The sequence below is a fragment of the Falco rusticolus genome, chromosome 15 (assembly GCF_015220075.1).
Source record: "Falco rusticolus isolate bFalRus1 chromosome 15, bFalRus1.pri, whole genome shotgun sequence".
NCBI classification, from domain to species: Eukaryota; Metazoa; Chordata; class Aves; order Falconiformes; family Falconidae; genus Falco; species Falco rusticolus.
The window spans coordinates 13,786,953-13,808,655 of NC_051201.1; the positions used below are offsets into that span (position 1 = coordinate 13,786,953).

General features: G+C 43.0%; 1 protein-coding gene across 5 annotated transcripts; it reads left to right on the top strand.

Moving 5' to 3' along the window:
- The first annotated feature begins 9,207 nt into the window (after window positions 1-9,207).
- Window positions 9,208-21,181, top strand: C15H19orf12 (chromosome 15 C19orf12 homolog). 5 transcript variants are annotated; one of them, XM_037408752.1, is made up of 3 exons: window positions 9,208-9,575; window positions 17,241-17,349; window positions 19,819-21,181. In XM_037408752.1, exons 2-3 carry the CDS (start codon window positions 17,250-17,252, stop codon window positions 20,082-20,084), a joined length of 366 nt encoding a protein of 121 aa, XP_037264649.1. In that variant the 5' UTR covers window positions 9,208-9,575; window positions 17,241-17,249; the 3' UTR covers window positions 20,085-21,181. The 5 variants fall into 5 exon arrangements, with proteins under 5 accessions (XP_037264649.1, XP_037264652.1, XP_037264650.1 ...); XM_037408755.1 differs by having other exon boundaries at window positions 9,460-9,575; window positions 17,173-17,349; XM_037408753.1 differs by lacking the exon at window positions 9,208-9,575 and adding an exon at window positions 9,582-9,707 and having other exon boundaries at window positions 17,173-17,349.
- Window positions 21,182-21,703: the final 522 nt, after the last annotated feature.

A 21,703-nucleotide genomic window follows, 5' to 3' on the forward strand; every position in this document is an offset into this window, starting at 1 on the left:
TTCTTCTTCTACATCCATTCTAGCCATTCCATTTCAGACTAATAACATTAAATAGAAGTCTTTCTTTAGTATTTAATTTGAAGTGTAGAGATAGACAGTATAGTCTAACTGTTTCAGCCAACTGAGTAACATTTACAGAGATGTACACCCTGAGTAAGAAGTGAAAGCACTCTTAACTGGTTTTGTAATGGTACATTACAATGGTACATCATAATTTTAAGGGTGGGGTTGTGTGATATAGTTGTCTGTGATAGACACTGGATTAGTAAGTGACAAAGATGTTTTTTTGAATCCTGTGTCCTAGAATGTGCTTATGGGAGCTGCTAACTGGGAGCACTGGAGACCGCAGCCTTCCCCACCAAAACAGCCTCCCCTGTGTTCTGCAGTTGGGAACCGGAGGAGCCACCTTAAAGGGTGGGAGAGTACCTCGACTCCCAAACTGGCTCAATCTTTGTCTTCCCATGCTGTTTGCATTGATGCTAATCAATGTTAATTATGGTAGTGGGGCTTGTGATGTACTCATTATAAAAGCCATCCTATTTTTCTGTGCTTGTACAGTCTAACACAATAGAGCCCTGATTGGGGTTCCCTAGATGCTACAAATAGTAATACAAATTGTTATAATAATGAATACATAGTTCATGGTGTAAGACTACCAAACTAGTTTCAAACAGCCTGCTGAAGCATCACTTGATATTCTGTTTGCTGTTACTGCTAACTATGTCATACTGGATATGTCTTGACAGTTGGGGCCTCAGCCCAGTAAACCATTCAAGCTTTTGTTCGTGTTTAAATAGGTGCTTTTAAAATTTGCATTTGAGTCTGTGGTTGTTAGTGTAAATATATGCTTAAAGTTAAGCTTGTGCTTAAAAACTCTTCTGATTCAGCATCCTTATTGTGCTGAGTTCATTATCCCACATACAGCCCTCCATGGCTAATGAGAGTTGGTGGGCACTGAAGGACACAGTGCCAGGATATATGTTTCTTTCCTGGGCTGAAGGAAAGGTGCGAGAGCGGGAAGATGCTTCCTCCCGAGCGCTGAGCAGCTGGTTGGGTGTAGGTTGTAGCAAGGGGTCCCACCTCCTGCTGGGGCTGGAAGTGGGTGGAAGTTTCCTTCCTCCAAAGGCTGTGGTCCCCTTCCCCATGTCACTCTGTGCTGGGCACCCTTGTTCTAAGAGGTGATACCTGACAGGTGCCGCAGTCTCCTGTGATGAATTTGGTTCAGTTCTACTGTTATCCTCACTGGGAATTTCATCACCATTGCTCATACACATTATTTTGTGTAAAAAAAAACAACCAGTTCAGCCCCTGACTACATCCCCAGGCCATACCCTTGCGAGTTCCAGTGACTTAAATAGTCTCGTATTTTTTTTTCATAGGAAGTTTTCCACAAAGAGTCCTTTATTGCTTGTTACCTGGTTTGTTATGGGTATTGGTTCTAATCCCATTTTTTTCAATTTCCATCAGACTGCTTGCCTGAATTTGTTACCTATGTGCAGTTTAGGCACATAGTGATTATCTGCCCTACTCTTAGTTTTCTGTTGTGTACTACACTGTGTTTACCAAGCCTGTGTAACAAAAATGTTTTAAATTGTGAAGGTGTTATATTACCTCTCTTGAGTGTGTTTTCAAAGGAATTGGAGTCAGTGTTGAGTTGCTTCTGTGTTTGTAATTAAAATATTTAGTATAGCAGCTAGATTTTTCCCTGTTAACTGTGCTTTACTGAAATTTCATGATCTACAGCACACCCTAGTGATATCTGGGAATCATGAAGTTAGACCCAGTCAACTTTACTTCCTTTGTGGTGGAGCAAAACTTAGAACTGCACTAAGCAAAGTCAAGGAAAATAAATGCATTTATATCCAAGGTGGGAAGTGGGTTGAATCCCTTGGTTTGTAAAAAGAAAAGAGCCTTAGAAATTAGAGACTACAGGATACTCTTCTGTGAAAAGAACATCTGTGTAATGAATGCATCTGGTTTGCAGTCTGTAATGTTGGGCATATTTAACAACAGACCATGGGGAAAAGCAGCCCACGGTCATGTGAGAAGAGACAATATTTGTTGGATTCCCTTTTAGAGCGGAGAGAGCAACCAGATGCAAATACAAACATTGTGGAAGAACCCTGCAGGCAGTCTTCATGGGTCAGAAGCCGGGATGATCATTTAATGTCTTACAGCCAGAACACTAAAATTTATGCTAGATATTCAGTTCCTCCTTTTGCCTCCTTTTGCAGATGGTCATGTCACTTGGCTTTTCAGGTGATGGTACCTGTACTTAGTTTTCGGTGGCCAGGAGGGCCCATATGATCCTGCAGGGGGCTGCGCACCTTCCGAACTTTTCAGACTGCCCTGCACTCACCTCACCTTTTTCTGGATTTCAGTATTTCAATCATGTGATTTATTTTTAATGGTCTGAATGCACAGTATGTCAAGGTTTCTGAACTGGCTGGTGTTGACCCCTTGATGGGGTGCAAGAAGAAAGCAGGTTTGAGAAGCACTCTGAGAAAAAGTGTAATTAGTCAAGAAGGAAGGCAGAGATGTTTTTCAGAGGTGAAATGAAATTGGTGATCTGTGGGTAGCGCTGAATGGAAGTGAAAACAATATAAGCATCAGAGAAGAGCGTGAACCTTGTAAGTTGTGGTGGTTGAAGTTAACCCTCCTATGATTCGAAGAGAAACAGAATTCATCAGAGAAACGTGAGTTAGTGGTGCCCTAACCTCCCAGCGTGTGAAAGCTGTACTGAGTGTCCACTGCAGCTGCTGTCGAGCTGTCGGGCAGCTTGTGCAAGTTCAGTATGCCTGCAGCGTTGTTGTTTGGTATGTGTGCTTAAGCTGCAAAAAACCTGAGCTATCCCGGAAAAAGGAAGCTTAGCCAGCAGCCAAGCAGTGCTGAGGCTGTTGTTGTTTTCATGAAGGGCCATGAAACCCTGACAAGTGCAAGGCAGCCTATACCAGTACCCATGACCAGCCTGCAGCCCCAGCTTGGCTCAACTGGAAGACCTGATCCTGCATCTCTGTTACACGTACAGGGCATTACTTGCCTACGTAAGGCAAAGCTAAAAATGGGGTCATCCTGCTTTCTGGCTCACTCACGTATGAGAAGTCTGTAATGTTCTGGGGAGAGACAAGTTTCCTTTCAGACCTTTGCATTTCACTCTTGTCAGGTAATCCAAACAATAATGGAAATGATTTTTTTGTTTTATGTAAATAAAACCAAAAAGTTTGCAATAATTTATGGTATTTATTTAAATGACATGCAAATTACTTTGTGAAACTTAAGGGGGGAAGCAGCACAACTGAAACAGCACAATTGTTTCCAAGAACATTCATTTCAAATCCACATACAATATTTCATTCATGCTTAATTATTTCCCCAATGCTAGTCTAAGCATTACTAGTTTCTTTTGTCTTTTTGCTTTTGCATGCAGTGTGATTAGCAAAACTGCTTGTGCTCCACCAACTCCTGCACATATGGGGTTTAGCCTCATTGTTCAAGGGGTGGAGCAACAAGCAATATGAACACTCACGCTGCCAAATTTGGCACATGTGAGCCCTCCAAAGTATACAGATATCACCCGTTTCATTTAAATCCCTGTCCATATTTTGCATTGCTACCCATAATGGCAACTCCATTGTCTGGGTGTATTATTTGAAGCAGCTTTTCTCCCATTGTTTGTGCACTGTAATCCTTGAGGTTTCTGTAGTCATCGTGAGCAGCTTACTTGAAAGAAATCACTTAGCTCTCACAGATCACTCCCTCTGAACCTGCTGGCAAAGGAATGGGCCATGACTAAAGCATGAGACCTGTGATCTTTCTGAAGAAAATCTCTTCAGTAGAGTTTATAATTTGTTGCTTTCATGGGGCTCTGTTCTCAGGGTTTGGACTCGGTTTTATCTTTCATCCCCCATGGATTTTTCTATGAGGCATGATGGGAGTGTAGGTTGAGAAAAAGAGTAATAATGCTGGCTGTGGACGTGTACCCTAACAACATTTTACACAAATACTAGCAAAGGGGCACATGTACTGTTTGACAGAAATTAAAGACAGTTGTTTATCCTAATTGCAGCAAAATCTTAGCCTTTTATTCTTCCATGGTATAGATTGGCACATCCTGCTGTAAGTCTTTTTGACAGACTTTTGAGAACTTAGTGCTTGTCTGCTTAGGGCAGAATGAAAGATCCCCTGGAATTTATCACAGAGAAGGGGCTGTGCCCAGCCCTCTCCCTTTCTAGCATTCAGTCATCTGCTTGCTCAGTGCCCTCTACTCCAGTGGCACTTGGCTCTCATGATTGCGTGTATGCACGCTGTTGTAAGTAAAGCCATTTGCCATTACCTGATCTTTATAAATTAAGCCCGTTACCAGTTTTGAATGCACATCATTTTACTCCTGAGACAGTCATCTGCGACGTTTTTAAGGCAGCTGTTCCCAAACTGAGCTCTGCCGAAAGCCAGCAAAGGGCCTCTTTGTAGTTTGCAAAGTTTCCAGTTCTTTTTGTTTCCAAACTCAGGACGAATACAAATACGGTATAAACACTGCCCTGCTCTTTACTTAGCTTAGCAGTAGCTCTTTAGAGAACCCTGTCGTGTAGCCACATGGCCGTTATGCGATCCCAAGTGGTGACAACCTTGTGATCTGCAAGTGAAGCAGAGAGGTGGCCCAGGAGGCAGTATTAAAATGTAACAAGCTAAACTGTAAGTCTGCAAATCCCATTGTAACACATTCAAGTATTTGTAGTGACTTCTGGAAGCTTTGAATCTGTTCCGTCATTGTAGAGAGTGATTCAAATTCACCTTTCCACCTTCTTGTCTCCAACCTGTCACGTGAGAAAAGAAAATCAAGCTGGCCCCCTCCCTTCCACCCTACTGCCTAGCTGGCTGCGAGCTCCCCTGTTTGCCACATTATCAAAACTAAGACCCAGGAAGGCTGGAGAGAGAATTGTTCCGTCTTCCCTGAAGAACGGGAAACTTAGACTAACAGCTTTGTAAAATCTGGGCGCTCATTCAGCACTGGTGAGGCTGGTCTAAGGTTGGAAGCGAAGTCAGCCAAGGACCCTTGACTGAAGGGACTCAAGCCAGCTTCTTTGCGCTTACTCTTTGCATCGCCAAAGTACTGTATGTCTGGGGCCAGAATTATATGTAGCTGAACATTTACTATTCTCAGACTCCACAAGCACCAAGTCATGGTACAGATTTCTCACACCACTGAAGAGCACCGAGCTTGGAAATCTATCACTGATGTTATTCTAGACACCTTCAAGTGTCATCCTTCCACCCTTGACACTAGAATGCTTTGTTCCTTAACTGAATTTACAAGATGCATTTTAGATCTGATTTTGAACTTGTGTCTACTTTATGTGTGCCCTTTAATTGGAGGTTTGAAGAAAGGTGCACTGAGATACATTCTGCAAGAGTGATGAGTGGAGGAAGTGGTTGTAGGAGATTCTCTTTATTTTTAGCTCCTATCTGGAAACCTTGCAGGTATTTTGTGTGGCTATTTTTTAACTAGGATTTTATTTCCACTTCAATGTTCGTACATGCTGTGACATATAAACATGTACGCTAATTTCATGGCACCGACTTTTGCATTCAGATTTGCTGTAACTTTTTTCTGAAAAGCTAACAAAATGGCTACTCTGTACCAGTAAAACAATTACTGAATTAGGTTGCTGAGGAAGTAAAAAACCAGCATAAATGACTACTGTAATAAGTCTAAAAGAACAGAAGATAGGTATGCTGTTTGCAGTTAAGGTTATGCCTTAAATATCTTTTAACAGCTTGCTTGGATAGTGCTAGCTAGCAATGTGTGCTTTATTCCAAAGCACCAGCCTGTATTTTTGGATCATCTTTCAAGACTGAGATGATATAAGGCAATTAATAGTGTTTTGTGACCTTCTGCTCCAGTAGTCCATCTTTTTGGCATTGAAACTGATTTTGCCCAACTTGGCATTTTATCACCTAGGAGTGCGCGAGGAGATCAAAGAAGCACCTTTTACAGCAGCAGTGGAATGATTTAGTTCAGTCACACTGTTCTTCAAATTCACCATTTCCTACAAGCTGATGAGGCAAACCTTCTTTGGTTAATGTCACATAAGGTACATTGAAAGGCTGTGAAGAGACAGATGTTCTATATCTTCACTTCATATGCAAAAACCTGTTATATTCTTTATTTGCATTCAATTAGAAGTCAGACCCTGATGAATATCTAATGTAGGAAATGGGGAAAAGATTTGCCATCAAGCATATGCTTTGCTTGTAGTGGATCTCTGTAACCTGCTATTATGTCTTCCTGTGATTCGGTCATTTTCAGTGTATTATTTACACCTGCGTGCTAAGAGGTGAAGAGTGTTAACAGGTGAAAACTGGAGTTACGTTCCTGGTTTTAGAAATGTTGCCTTTTCTTACTCCTTTTAAACAGACATTCTGCAGTTGCAAAATATCCCTGATTACGTGGCTCTGTTTAAGGACTTAAATGCTATAGCATTACTTTTTATATTCATTTTCTGTTTCGATATAGGTTGTCCCTTATTTGATCTTGCAAAGCTCACCATTTTGTATAATAAGACAAACTCTGAAGTTACAAAACTGTAGTGTTGTCAAGAAGGGAAGGTTCAAATTATAATATGAAGCAGAAGCGGCAGACTTTCAGAACAGATGCTGTTATTGCTGCGACCCTGTAGGAGCACCCATACTGGGGTATTACAGTATCAAGGGAGAGATGTAGGTTGACTAGAGCCCTAGATGTAAGACATGGATCAGCAAAGCAGCTTTTCTTCCCTGCAGCATAGGGTTTCCCAGACTTCTGGGGAAACTGATAGAAATCTCATGCCCTCCTAAGCTTGGACATGATTAGAAACCTGCTTTGTTACATTTTCCATCTCCTTTCTTCTCTGTGGACTGTTCCCATCACACGTTCTGGGGAACACATGGCATTTCTTCCTTTTTTCTTCTTTTCTCCTTACTTTGCTGTAACATTGTAAATTAAACCATCCTCGCCCATATCCAAGTTAACACATTGACACAAAAGGGAAATCTCAGGAGTATTTTTAGATGCTTTGCAAACTTAGGCAAATGGATCTGTGTTATTTGTGCAGGCCTCAAGTTTTGAATGTTTTTTCTCTGCCATTGTGACAGTAAGAAAGTTAAAGATTTTAACGAAAAAAAATGCAACTAGATAAAACAAAACTGAGTCTGGCACATACATTTGCTTAATCCTTGTGGTTTTGCTGGGCACCTTTGGCACAGAAAAAAATTTGGAGAAACAGCTTTTTTTCTGTCCAACAAGATTAAATGCCTAGTTTGAAAAGAAAAACAAACACCTTTCGTGGTCTCTTTTGAAGGTAATAGGTATTTCAGAAAATTGCATTGGTTATTTCTGGACAGTACCTCGAGACTGAGCCTGCTTCTGATGGGCATTTTCTTGAGACTCCGTAACGAGCAAGCTGAAAGACAGAATGAATCATTCTGTTGGTAGCAACAGCCTATCTCCAGCTGAAATTGTCCCTAGCGCCCCTTGGCCTATCTCTTAGTGTGTCAAAAGCTGTGAAAATAAGCAGTGAGCCCAGCACACTGAGGACATGCTGAACTGGCTGGTAGTTGTTTTGGGTTCTGCTGCATGTTAGGGAAGGACTTGACATAAATCTGCTCATCAAACCTGAATGCCAGGGCACCATTGCTGTGGTTGATTTCTGATGCTTGCTTTTGGCAGATGACTTGAGGATTTTGGGGGATAAAAAATATTTTTTTTCCTCTTGATTTTTTTGAAAGCGTAGAGTTTCTAGTAACCTGAAGAGGAAAAAGATGTAAAACATCCTCATAAAGGAAATGAAATAATGACTCAGTGCTGATAAAGCGGACAAAGAGAACTAAGATACAGGATAGCAATGACATCTAGTACTTAGAAGAGCCCAGCATACTGCAGTGAATACAGGGAGAATATTGGCAGGATCGGATTTGCAGCAGGACCACCTTGAACTGCTCCGACTCCACCAGCTCCTAGCATTTAGAACGCATGTGAACGTTTATCTCGGGTGCCAGTTATTTAGGAGTGCATGTTGAAATGCATAGATACGCTCTAGAATTATAGTGACAGATCCAGCCAGAATACGCAATCCTGTAAAAGAGAATGCAGCCGGCAGAGCCGTCCCTTCTCGCAGGTAGGGTGACCTTTCCCAAATGGCAGGCACATAGCCGGGGCCCTGCGATGGCGGGGGGGGGCAGGGGGGAGCCAGCAGATGGAGCCCGGCTGGTAGCACGTGCAGTCAGGAGAAAATCCGTCATGGGTCTTGCTGCTTCGCTCAGACCAAAAATAGACTGCTGCGCTGTGGTGTAGCCCAAACGCACGGAACGCTTGGTGGAACGTGGAGTGTGCCGATTCACATGTGCTGGTTCAAGTTCACCGAGAAGAGGAAGGGGCATGCCATCGCATGCTGGCTGGTAACTACCTAGAGAATCAAATCTTCATCCAGCTGGTTGCAATAACCAGATTCCCACTGACTTCAACAGTCACAATTTCTCTGAGAATGTGATTTACAGCAGCGTGCACATCCTTGAAGGATACACTCTGACTCTTACCTTACATTTTCATGTTAGTAACTTATACCATAGAGAAAAAATAGACCTAATAAATACCTGCTGGTGTAGCCCTAATAACCTGTGTTTATATTTAACTGGAGTACTGAAGTAATGAGTAAGTCTGGGATAAAGCGATAAAAATTCCTTACTTTGATGGCTGGCAGACTTCATTGTTTTAATTCTGCTCCTTAGAAAGCTGCTTACAGCTGAAGTTTGGGGTGTTACTTCTTAAAATGTACATGGCATTTTGGTTCTTCGCTCATTTTAGGAATTACATTTGCTTTTTACATCCAAATCATAAAATCAAGAGCACCAGCAGACCTGTAACATTTTGAGTTGTTACACAGAGAGTTATTTTATGTGATCGTATAAAGCATGGGGAGGTTAAGAAGTCCCCGGTGCAGCCACAGGAAAGGGGCACAAATTGTGAGTCATTCCTCCTTTTTTCCTCATCCTGCTTCTTCCTCTCAGCAAGGAGCTGAGGGGGAGAGGGTTTATCTGAAATCGGGAAGGACATCATCCCAGCAGCTCAGCTGACAAAAGCCAAACCCTCCGTTAATAACCCATCCTTGGGAAAGGGCAGCATGTGTCACGTCAGGCAGTGCCTTTTCCAGGATCGGGCCGGCGTCGGGACGCAGTGCGGTGTTGCGGGAGCCGTCCGTGGGCAGCCCTTCACCGCTGCTCCGCGCACTGCCTGCACGGTGCTGCCCGCAGCCCCGGGCCTGTGCCCTGCCCGCAGCCCCGGGCCCGCCGCGCTGCTGCCGCCTCCCGCCCACAGGGCCTCCGCGCCAGCCGCGGGGAAGCGACGGCTCCCGGGCAGGGCCCGGCCGGGCAGCGGGGGCAGGCGGGGGGAGGAGGCGGCGCGGCAGCACCTCTCGCCTAACGCCGCTCCCGGCTACGCGCTTTGCCCGCGGAGCCAGCGCGGGAGCTGCGGCGGGAGCTGGTGTAGCACAGGCAGCCGGTCCCGCCGCCCCAGGCCTGCCGCCGCCGCCGCCGCCCCCCAGGTGAGGGCGGGCAGGGCGGGGGCCGGGCTGCGCGGGGGTCGCCCCGCTGGGCCGCGCTCCTCCCACGGTACCGGCGGCGCCGCGGCCGTTTCCTGCCCGGCCTCCTGCGGGCCGTGCGCGCTGCCGGCTGAGGTAGGCGGGCGAAGGAGGGAGGCAGGAAGGGAGGCAGGGCCGCGGCCGAGCTTGGCGCCGGCTTTGCGGCCCCCCTGGCCGGGCGGGCCCCGCCGTGCCCTCCGCTTCCGTCGGAGCTCCCCGCGGCCCGCTGTCGGCGGGGTTGGAGCTTGCAGGGGTCGGGACGCTTCCAGAAGAGGCCGGGCGCTGTGAGGGGAGCGGGGCTGGGGGGCCGCGGCCTGCGGCGCGGTCCTGGGCTGCCCCCGGGGGGGCGGCCGGGCCCTGACCTGCCGCCGGGGCTTCGGCCGCCGAGGCCGGCCCGGGCTTCGGGGCCGTCGTGCGGATCGCGGGAGGAGCCGTGAGGGTCTTCAGATGGGATTGAACATTGATGCGGCCTCGGCATCCCATCCCTCCCCGGCCTCAGCATCCCACGCCGGCCTAGCCCGGGTTGACCTGGCGGCAGTACCGGCCTTGCAGCAATGGCAAACCTGAAACCGGCGCTGTAGGCAAATAAATGAAAAAATGCCTGAAGCGCAATTAAATATCGGCTGTTTGAATGAGTTTATAATTACGGTTTATGTTCAACCTATTTTAGTCATAAAGTTTTTAATAAATTTTAAAACATTTGGCACATGTTGATTAATTTTAACGAGATGAAGTTTATGTTTTTGTAGCAAGTCAGGAAAAACATTTTAATTTTCAGGCTTAGTTCAGATTTCGAAGGTAGTGCTGCAGTGCACTGTGCCAAGTATCTACAGGGAAAGCCTCATGCTATCAGGTTCTTTCTAAGTGTCAGCTCTTTCTTTCTTAGCTGAAAGTCTGATTGTTTTGGCTTCAGTATGAGCTCTGATGAAATCAACCTGTAACTTTTTCAAATACTGCCTTCAGAATGGTGAAGTTGGCTAGGGAATGAAAAAAAGTAATTCCACACTTAATATATAGATTAGAAAGACATCGGGTAGGCCTAAAAAAATTTTAAGGACTGAAGGAGTTGTGGCCAGTCTTTCACAGATACTTTGGGATTTGGCAGTCTAGGTAAGCAGGGTATCCTGAGTGCCCAGACAGGGTAGGTGCCAAATTTCCTTTAATCTCAGCAGAAGAAGGTAACTCCCACTGAACATTTACCTGCATTCTTAGGCGTCCAAGAGCCTTGTAAAATCAGCTTCTAGGTTCCTAGAAATAGTATGTTCCTATAACGAGTGAATTTGTTGCCTCTTTTGGTAAACAAGCCAATTAAATACCTTGATAAATTTACATGCTTTGATAAATACACAAAAGAAGAAAGTAAGCAATGCTTTTAAGGTCGCAGTTCTTACAAAAACAATTGTAAAGTGCTTTTTTATGCATTTCAATTGAGTTTGGGTTGTCTACCAAATAGGTGAGTTTCTTTGCCATATAATATAATCGAAACTCAAAAATTGAACATCTGAATAAATGTATAGTCAGCAACATAAGTATATTATTACAATAAATACTTGTAGGTGTGGTGAATCCTGATGGCTGGGAAAGAGGAGTACCAGGTACTGAGACCGGAATGGTAGTCAGCATGTTTTACATCAGTAAGGAGGAATGAACCCTTCCTTAGCAAAATAACAAAATTACAAATGTGGAGCAGGGTTAAAACTGGTGTATTTAACCCAAGTTTTACTGGCTGCTGATGCCAGTCATGATTTAAATCAGACCACCTGCTTTGCAGATTTGAAATACTGGCTGGGCTCTAAAGGTAAGATTTTCAGGAAGTGATTCAGGAGCAGAAATGCTGCTCAAGCCAACAGTATGCATATGGATCAGTGATGAGCCAGCCCTCCTTTGTAGATAGGAATATCTTGATAGCCTGCCCATCCACCAGCTATTACTTAAATAGTCACTGAACTTCTGGCCTGTTTAATCATCAAGTCATCTCTTTTTGCACGCCATTGTTTTTGAGGTTGTGTTCTTTACTCTGTCTCAGTTGCTGAGTATTTTGCATTTGGTTTTGCTCTAGTGCTGATCTCATATTTATTTTAAAAAGTTGCACTATAGATAGAACCGTTGCTGTACAGTTGAGACAGAAGAAATTGCCCTGGGTTATCTCCTGGGCATCTGTGCTTGCATTAATATTTGCTGTTGTCTTAAAGCTCCAGTTTGAAGACCTACACAGATCACATGTATGCTTTCTAGCAGTTGTATGGAGGTTCTTGCCCCACATTCTTGCTTATCACTGTGTGGTGTCCACCAAGACAAAGTTAGCTCCTGGTAAGAGGACTTAGACCTATGTCTTCATTGTTTGGTAGGTTTGGAATTTGTCCTGTGGGTGATTCTACATGTGTGCACATTGTAGAGGTGTTTACTGAAGAGTATACCCTATTAACTCACTAAGAGGTTATAAGAAACTGTGAGGACAGTTCAGCGGCTGTCCAGGCTGTGTGCTGGTTAGAGTACCTTCTGTGTGGACATTTGGGAGGGTGTTTATTTTTCTATAAGTGAGACAGTGAGCCCAGGAGGTAAAACGGCTTTTGCCTGTCTAAAGTTATCGTTCTGTGAAGGTGAAAGTAGGGTAATGAAATGGGAGTATTAAATAAGGAAGAGCTGGAATGAGGTTCACACCACAGATTAATTTGGCAGCCCTCTTTTTGTTGTTTGCATTAATAGGACTTTCAGTAAGTTGCGTATGATGTGATCCTTTTCTTGTTTCAATTCTTTCCATGTTATTTTTCTTCTTAAGAACTAATAAACTAGGTCTGAGAGGAATGTACTTTTTAGTGTAGGCTCAAAGATGAGATAGAAACATATGTTACCATTCTCTTTGGATAGGTAAAGTAGTATCATTGCTTACTTTACTCACCTCAGATGAGCATTTGGGGAGACCACAAAGAGAAGAGGAACGCAGCCACTGAACTGCAGTAGATCAAAAAAGGAAGGTCTGTTATACAACAAAGCTTGGTTTCTTAGCAGCTTTGTTTTCCAAAACTCTTGGTGTTTTTTTTTTCCCTTGAAGCAATGGATATTGTCAATGCCATGTGAAGTCAGTAGGGGACTCAGCACCTCTGAAAGCCAAGCCCATTTTTATAGATGTCATTGACATTTCCACCCCTCCATTAATGCAAATCCAGTATTTTATGTTCCTAGTGTTGCTTAACATATGCGTGGGTTCTGTAGGAAATAGTTCGGTGCTAGAATCAAATTGCACTTTTGTTTACTTGTCAATTACACAATCAAAGTTTATAAATATTTTTGGCTGTCATTTGGTTCTGCTTCTGACACAAAACTTACAGCTTCTTTTAATCTGGGGTAGGATTCTTGCTTCTTGTAGTTCACTGGCATTTTCAAATATGCTTATCTTCCTATTCTACTCGCTCAGCGATTCTGATCATTTGGTTCATGTCAGCCACAACTTTGTGCTCTGCATTCTTGCAGTTGGCTTCTTACAGGCCTTACCAGTCTGTGAGGTGTTGAGAGGTCTGCAGCTACAGATCTTTATAACCCTTTTGTTTGATTTCCTTAGCCTAAAGCTAGCTGTCTGCCTGTTGATTTAATTTTTTTTGGGGGGGGTGGGGCGGGGTTTGGCTGCTTGTCCTAGTAGCAGGTTATACTTTTGTGGAGTTTCTATGTTGCAACCTGTTAATGTGTTGTCAAAATATCCTGCTTTCATGGCCTGTGGTGTATGGTTAAAAAAAATACCATGCTCACTGAAAATTGTCTGGTTGAGCACCATAGTTCTGTGTCAGAGCCTGAAATTTTCAAAGAAATTCATAATGGTGTGACTTCATAAAAGATCTCTGTAATGTTGGTCCACTCATCTGTGTCTTTGTGCTCAATGTAGGAATCTTTGGGTTTACTTTTTGTGTTCTAATACGTGGTTTACGTTTTGATGGCTCCCACTAGTGCCCTGTATGTACAGTATAAAAAAAACCCCACCAACTTGTATGTGCTGTGCATCAGCTCCTGTATTGACTAAAATTCACTGCAGGACTTAAAATACAGTGAATATGCTAAAAGATCATAGAATTACTTTTAAGAGTTGAGAGAAAATGAGTGCTGCTTGAAATGTCTATGAGAATTTTGAGTGTGATGCTCACATTCGGAATTAAGCAGGACCAGCTCTGCTGTGCCAATAACCTTCTTCGATCAAGCCAAAAAAACCCCAAATAAATGTTAATTTTGTGAGTGGAAATTCTCTTTGGGGAAGTTGTGAGGGGAGTAAAGCAGTAAAATAATTTACTATGGAAAAAATACTTACAATTGCTTGAGTTCTAGCATGTTTCTGCTTTACCTTGAGACTAATACATCATTACAAATTCATGTGTTTGCCACATTGTATGCCACCAGATAGCAGTATGATTCCTGTTTTCCAATTGCACTTTGAATCTAGTCATGAAACTGTTTTATATTTATTTGGAGAAACCCAGAGTAGCTGATCACCTTTGCACTGCTTTAGATGCCATTTCACTGTAAGGAGACTTCCTAGTATTGGCAGTGTGGAGTAACGTGGGTGGCTTTACGTGGACAGCCAGCTTCTATGCAGTGCAGGGACCTGATGCTTCAGCTTTGGGTTTCTTTGCTCACAAACACCATTTCATGTATTGGATCAGTTTAGGAGATTGTGAAAGTCGGTCAGTTTGATTGGGGGAAAGCAGATTATATTACTGTCAGCGAGAGCCATACTGTGTTGTCAGTTCTCTAACTTGTGTTGTCCTGGCCATGCCGCAGATCCTTCATACTGAAGAGTTTTGCCAAACTGGATTTAGCCAAAAGAGAAGAAGCAAATCATTTCAGCACTCCGGTGGTTGGGTTAATCTGAGGTCATGCTAAGGAGTTGCAGAATAAGCATGGATCCGTTCCTGTCTCACAGGAGCTGAATCCTGCAGCACTCAAGGCTTCTTGGTGCTGGTGTGAACGTTAATCTGAGTGGCGATCTGTTCACCTTTTGGTAAGAAGGTAGAAACAACAAATACATAATCTTACTTTCTACCATTTCTAGGCTTGGCCGTGTGAACTGTACCAGTTGTATATTTTGGGGTTTTTTTCCTACTTTTCTAGAATGAACAGAGCAGCCATTTGTTTGTTACTTTGAGGCTGAATCATATTGAATGAGATAACATATAACTCTGGAAGCAGAGTGTGCCACTCTGCTGTCACTAACCAGCATGCGTTGACATTCTGATACACTGCTGTGTCATAAGCCTGCCAAAAACCCAAAAGCAACGGTGGTAAAATGAAGAACTTTGATGTTTTCCTTAGACTGGCATGCGGATGGATGAAGTAGTGAGAGAAATGCAGCTATATGATGAATTTCCTACTGCATCTCTGCAGCTATGGAGCATATGTGGTCCCTTCCCAAAACTCGGATTTTTGTGTCGTGTCAGCAGTGCTCGGATACTGCAGTGACATAGATGATTTGGAGTCAGCCATTTTAGTGCAAAAGAAAGCTTTTGCTTTCACAGTAGTTAATTATTAATATGAAAAATTATGTGATACCACTCCGGTTTCGCTTTGCATTGAGGACATTGAGGAGATCTACTCAAGAAGGACTTGAAGACAAGTTGGCTTGGGCTGAGAAAGTATCACACATGCACTGGGATAAAAAGTTTTCTAGAGGCTGGAAAACCAAACACTCATCTGTTCGATAGTGCTAAAGTTACATGTACAACAATAATTCAGCCTTCTGTGTATGTGTGATTATATTTTTAATCATACTGAGTATTTTTCCCCCCTGCAAACCCTTTCCTCAGTGTACAGAATGGAAGGTATTTGCTTAATGATCAAGCTTTTTCTTACTGTTCAGTGCCAAGTCCTCGGGCCTTATTTACTGAACACTTCTCCAACTCTGCTATGGGGATGGAGTTTCTTAATTGCATTTTATGGGTTTTCCTCTGATTTCATTGGTCTGAATCAGTGTCTTTCATTAGTGTTGAACCTATTTTTGCAACATGAGATGGGGATATTTTTATTATCTCTGTCTGTTCTCCTATCTTTAAAATAGCTGTTAAAGTCTAAAGTATCCACTTGCTTTGCCAAACCGAAAGCCAAAGATGGATTTTTTCAGTGCTTGGCATCGTGTAACACTGTACACAAGAAGAGCTGCATTTGAGTTCAATTATTTTGAGGGGTCACCGGTTTTGCAAATCTCTCTTGAGATTCAGGATGGGTGCCTGGCAAAGTTAGAGCGTAGTACCCATATCTAAAAAGTTTGATTCAAGTGACTGGCTTAACAGCAAGCAAATATTGGGTGCAAAATAAGGGGTAAAATATTTTTCTTCAGGTAGAAGCTTTTTTAAAGCAGAGAAGACTTATTGTTTCTTCATGCAGCCTCTTTCCTTGCTCACTACACTTGCTGGCACCTGCAACTTTTAAGTCATGTGTTTGCTTCTGTTACGCCTCCCAGTTTACCTGCTGTGACAGGGCAAGCAGCCTGTGGAAAAGAATATTTAATATGCAGAAATTCCAAAAAGATGTCCTGTATCTTTTTTTTTTTTTTTTTTTAAACTGGGTCATGTTTGTGTGCCTTTTCTCATGGTTATAGTCAGTGCAATAGCATGGCTTCCCATGCCTGCAGGGTGGGGGGCTGGAACCCTCACCCAGGCATACCCCGCTGCCCTTTTTGTCAGCAGTGGCCACAGCAGCAGTGATGGGTAGCCATGCTCTCTGTGGGCCTCTGCGGAAATCAGTGGGCTTAGATGGGCAGCAGCAGCAAGTGAACAAGGTGGGAAAGGTTTGGTCTCGGAGAGATTGTTCTTGGGACCAGGTATCTGCCCCATGCTGGGGACTTGTCACTGCGCGTAAGGGGGCTGAGGTCCCATCTCTGCCTCCCTGTACACGTGTCTGATCTGAGTCCGATCTCTGTACACGTACACCCCTGCATTTCTGATGCCCTGTCTCCAGAGCTCCCCGTTTATTCCCAGTGCCAGGTCTCTCCTCTGACTCCTGAAATCTGTTCGCTTCCTCAGGCTTTTCTTTGTTGCTGTAGACAGCCTTTTGCCTTCAGAAATCAGTGTAGAAGTGTTTAAGCAGGTAGCAAAATGGGGAGAAGAACTGATATGTGAAAACAAGCAACTGATTTGTGTCAAGAATTAGGACAAGGAGAAAATACCTGACAGACTTGTCAGTTAAATTTGCTACTTGCAGTAGAGTGAGACTGCTTTGCCTTTTTCCTGGAGTTGTACATGATCCTGAATATGTGCAGCAGTTGTGCAAGGCAAAGGCGATGTGCTGTAGAATTAGATAGAAATTTTCTTAAGTCTCTCATTAATGGTACTTGCCATTTTTTTGTTTTCTGAATTTTTTACTGAAACAGTTTTTTTTTCTGGTCTACTCTGGTTTCATTTGCAGTTTCAGTAACCTTCAACTAACTTTCCAGAAGTGAAAGGGAAAGCAAATTTATTTTTTCCTGTACTGAGTGTGCACCTTTAGTCTCACAGACTCCAGAATTCATTTTTTTCCTGAATTTAGCAGCAAGATTTAGTTTCTGTTGCAGCAATCAAAAGATAACTTTAAACTTCTTTTCCAGGGTCTTAACTCGCCAAGATGCCCATCGATGTTGATGATGTGATGCAACTGTTTTGCCATCTCTCTCAGGTGAAGGGCATGAAAGCTGCTGTCAAACACTCTGGTCTGGGAGCACTGATGGCTGGTGCAACAGCATTTATTGGGGGTCTGATGGGAGGTCCACCTGGAATCGCTGTAGGTAAGTGTGTTTTGCTTTAGGAACAAGAAGTATGTGTAACTCCCTGAGTGAAGAAACTAGGAGGTCTGTGTAGTAGCCATGGGTTGCAGGAGAGGGATATGCAGTGTTGAGATTTCATGTAACCGGGCTTTAACAAGATGCCATAGAATGTCGTTTTTTTAGAAGATAGTATGTTGGCTTTTTAGAAACAAGGTGTGCATCAGAAAGGCATGTGTCAGTATTTACTTCTAGGGTGATAGTGACCTTACTGACTTTGACTCCTGTGCAGAAAAGGGAAGCTATCCAGATCTGAGGCTGAGATAGTGGCACCTTGAAAAACCCTTTGAACAAGGTGTTAAAAAATCATTTGCTTTTGGTGGGTTTCCATCTGCTGAGGTACACCCGTACCTGGGGTGTGGGATGAAACAGCAAACTAACGGGCTCTGAGCTTGTTAGTGCTAGCTTTGCTCCGGTGCTGTGGTAGGGGAGAAAAGAAGGGAGGGGGGAGGCAGGGGTGAAGAAGCAGAAGAGATGACGTAGCAGTTGTGGGGGATGTTGGTACCTGATGGCACAGAAGAAAGAAAAAAAATTGGTGTGTGAAGTGAGGGTGAATAAATATTCTTGGTTAGCTTTAGCATGAGACAGGATCATTTTCCTAATGATCTTACTAAAAATGGTGTTTGTTTCTGTATTTTAAAAGTACCTGCTATCCACTTTGTGGTGAACTTGAGTTTTTCCTCTGGAATTCATTATTCCCTGTCATTTTCTTTTTTTTCCTTGCATGGAAGATTACAGGAAGGCCAGAGTCCAATAGTAAAGAGTTGTCTCTCCTTTGTCTCGCCTCTGTATCTCTTGAATTAAGAGTTTTCTAGTTTGAAAGCTGCCATGTCACTGAAGTAATGTGGGCCTTGGTCCCTGAATGCTCCTTATTCCTGCAAGCAGTTCCAGCACTTTCATGGGCTTATTGGCATTGGAGTGAATTGCAGTATGCCTGCGTGAGGGTTAGCAAGATCGAGTTACAAAAAATAAACAAATATTATGTGAGGAGTGGTAACAGAAAATGCAAAATGAACCTGTGTATTTACTCTTTCAAGTACAGAGCTTACTTAATAGCCAAAAATACTATTTTGAAATTTTATAGGTAAACAATGCTGGGTCTTCAGTGAGTTTTAGGACAGTTTACAAGGACATTTGCACTTTCACTTACACAAACAGCCTCTATTGCTATGGGACTGAGTAGCAGGGATTGTCCTTATTGCTGCCTTGCACCAGGAATTAAAGGATGAGTTACCTTCCATCTGCGGTGGTCACTGGAGAAACTTGCAACGTATTGTGCTTTCTAAGGACTGCTTGCTCTCAGAAGAATGGATTGTGGACGTGTTGCTTGGGGGGAAAAAGTGTGATCCTGTAACAAATCCTGTCTCAATAGACAAGGAACTTAGACATCAATACTTCTAGTGACTTTTGCATTAAGTGCCCCTAAATCAGATATTGATGTTCTCATAAAAGTCCCTTGAAGATGAATTCAGCCGTTGTAGGCTTTCAAGTATTTCTGTGGTATCATGGGAAAAAATGCCAACTGCGTAAAAGCTTCAAATTACAGAATTTTTGTCTAATGAAAAACTGCATGCCTGTGAGTGCCTAAATGACTTTGTAGGAGCAGTCGCTGGCAGCGAGAATTTTGGAGGCAGGTCAATTCTGATCACAACCCCACTGTTGTGAGGGTTCTCCTTCCTTCCACCAGGATGCCTGTCCCTGGGCAGCTGCGTCAGTCATGTGAACTGCTGTTGGAGAGCACTGTGTTGCAAGTTAGACTGGTCACTCTGAAAAGAGAACAGCCGTGTAGGACTGCAAGGCTGGTGACTAAGCAGCAGCCACAATCACATCAGCTATAGAGGATCCCTCTGCTGAGGGATGACCTGGAACGACTCTTAATTAAGAGCATTTCTTGGCCAGCTGGGTTGGGCAGTGTGGGTGGAGTGTTGATTTGGTAAACGAGAGCATGAATGTGTTTAACCCCACAGAGCTGATGTGTTTGGTCTCTGTGAGCACCTTCTGAGGGGTGGACTTCATGGGAGTAGGAGGCTGAAAGATGTGGCTCTACAGAAGCAGAAAGCTTGGGTCAGTCTGGGAATCTCTAATAAGAGATCATGTCTTAATGGCACTGATAAAGTAATTGTTGGTCACCTGTTTTCCTTGGGCATGGTTTTTATTTAGTAGTAGAGCTTATCCTAAAGAGAGACCGCTGCCCTAGGAAGTGCTGTTTTGTTTCTGATTTCTGGCTTGAAGCTATTTGCTTTGATTGTGTAAAGAGTTCCTTTGTGATTGCTGTGGGTGTAAATAGCTGTGGTGCTTTGAACATCCTGTGTAAATCTAGTTAAAGTAGAGACAACTCTGCATTGATTTCTCATAAAGGTGGGAACATTGTTGATGAAGGCTGTGGATAGAATTTCCTTAACTGGTAAGGAGTAACATCTCTCTCTTTTCCAGGAGGAGCATTTGGTGGATTGCTTGGTGCCTGGATGACCAGTGGGCAGTTCAGGCCAGTTCCTCAGATTTTATTGGAATTGCCTCCTGCTGAGCAGCAGAAACTGTATGATGAAGCCATTGTTATTCTCAGGCGCTTAGACTGGACCGATATTGCTCAGCTGACTGCTCTTGTAATGGGAAATGCTAGTCTTCAGCAGAAGTTAACAGCAGTGCTGATAAATTACCTCACCAAAGAGCTAAGAGCAGAGATCCAGTATAGAGAATAAACCTTTCCAGGGCAGGCTTTTTACAGTGTAATGAATTTTACTCTGACGGTTGTGATTCTTCAACATAGCAGTTATTCATAATTAGTAGTGATAACTAATCTAGGCAATTCTAAGCATTGTTTTGGGGTGGGTTTGTTTTCTTGTAATGATGGTATTAGGTTACTGCATTATCCTGACACTGACTTGCTATGTAATTTTGAATTCCTTTGCACTAGGACTGAATTAAAAGTCGCTGAAGGGAATTATGCTTTTCTTACACTAATGTATCACTGGTTAGAATTTTCAAAGTCGTTGTGTTTTATTTGGAAGATTTAATCCTGTTTGTGTAAGTGCTTTAAATTTCGTCTGTGAAGGTGCCAAAGTAGCTAGGGCACTTGGAAGGATTTTACCTACTGTCTGTTTTAGTCCTGCAAAGGAAGATTATAAGAAACCATGTTATTCTACTGTGAACTCAAAGATGTCAATCCTTACTTTATTCTTTGTTGCATTTTTATTGTAGTCCTTGAGTTATTTGTTCCTTTATGTAAGAAGTGAAGTCAATGCCTAAACAAGATTTAAAGCAACAGGTAAACAAACTGTGCACAATTAAGTGTTCCTGGTGTCCTAGAATGGGAAGACATGGCAAGAATACTCTTCTAAAATTTTTTTTTAAAGGGGAGCTGAATCTGCCATTTTTGTACTATCCCCAGGCTTAGGATTGTCATTTCAGCATTGGTTTCTTGACTGAATCTGAACAGCTGGTCCTCGGTTTTCATTCAGATATTCATAAGAAGCATCATAGTGGTCTGTGTTTTCCTTGAAAGTGAATGAACTCTTCAAGAAAGAATACTGAAATTTGAGGAAGAAGTCTTGTACTGGACAGCCAGCAGTTGGTAGCGGGGGTGAGGAGTGACATGGTGGCTGCAGTTAACACTGAAAGCTCCAAATGCATTGTTGCTGAATGTCCCAGCCAGTTTTTCACCATTTGTTTCAAGGCACTTGTAAGACAAGTTTGTGAGTCAAAAAATGTGCAGGTGTGCCTTTTTTTTGTATGTAAAACCATGTGAAACTGCTCTGATAATTTCATTTTCCTCCTAAAATAAAGAAACATCTCTCTGTGTGTGGTGAGGTTTCTAGAAGTTGAGTTTTCAAGGGTGAAGCTCTAAACTCAGAAGTTGCTGTTGTATACATTTGATTAATTCGCTTCTGCAAGTACCATTTGCCAGTTATAAATTCAGTGTACTTTCCTGCCTGGGGTGCAGGGCAGTGATCGTTATTCTCATAATTTGAAAACACTTTTTCAGTGATGTGAAAGACAGACGGAAGTGAATGGTAAGTGGGCGCTCCTTACTTTGTCATAGTTTTATAATGCCAAGCCTGAAATCGGCATTCTTTCAGTTTCATTGACACATTACATACACTGCACTGGCTTTTTAAGACTTTACATACTCTGTTATATCCATTTAAAAATATTGTTTTAACGAATACAGTTACTTTATATTTGCAATCTTCTAGTTATTTCTCAAAGTAAGTTTACTCTTTCCAAAATAACAGCAGATGATTGAATGACACAGTAGGATGGAGCCTGCCATCTTACAATCAGCTGTTCAAACCCAGACAAGAAAGAAGTTGACATCTGA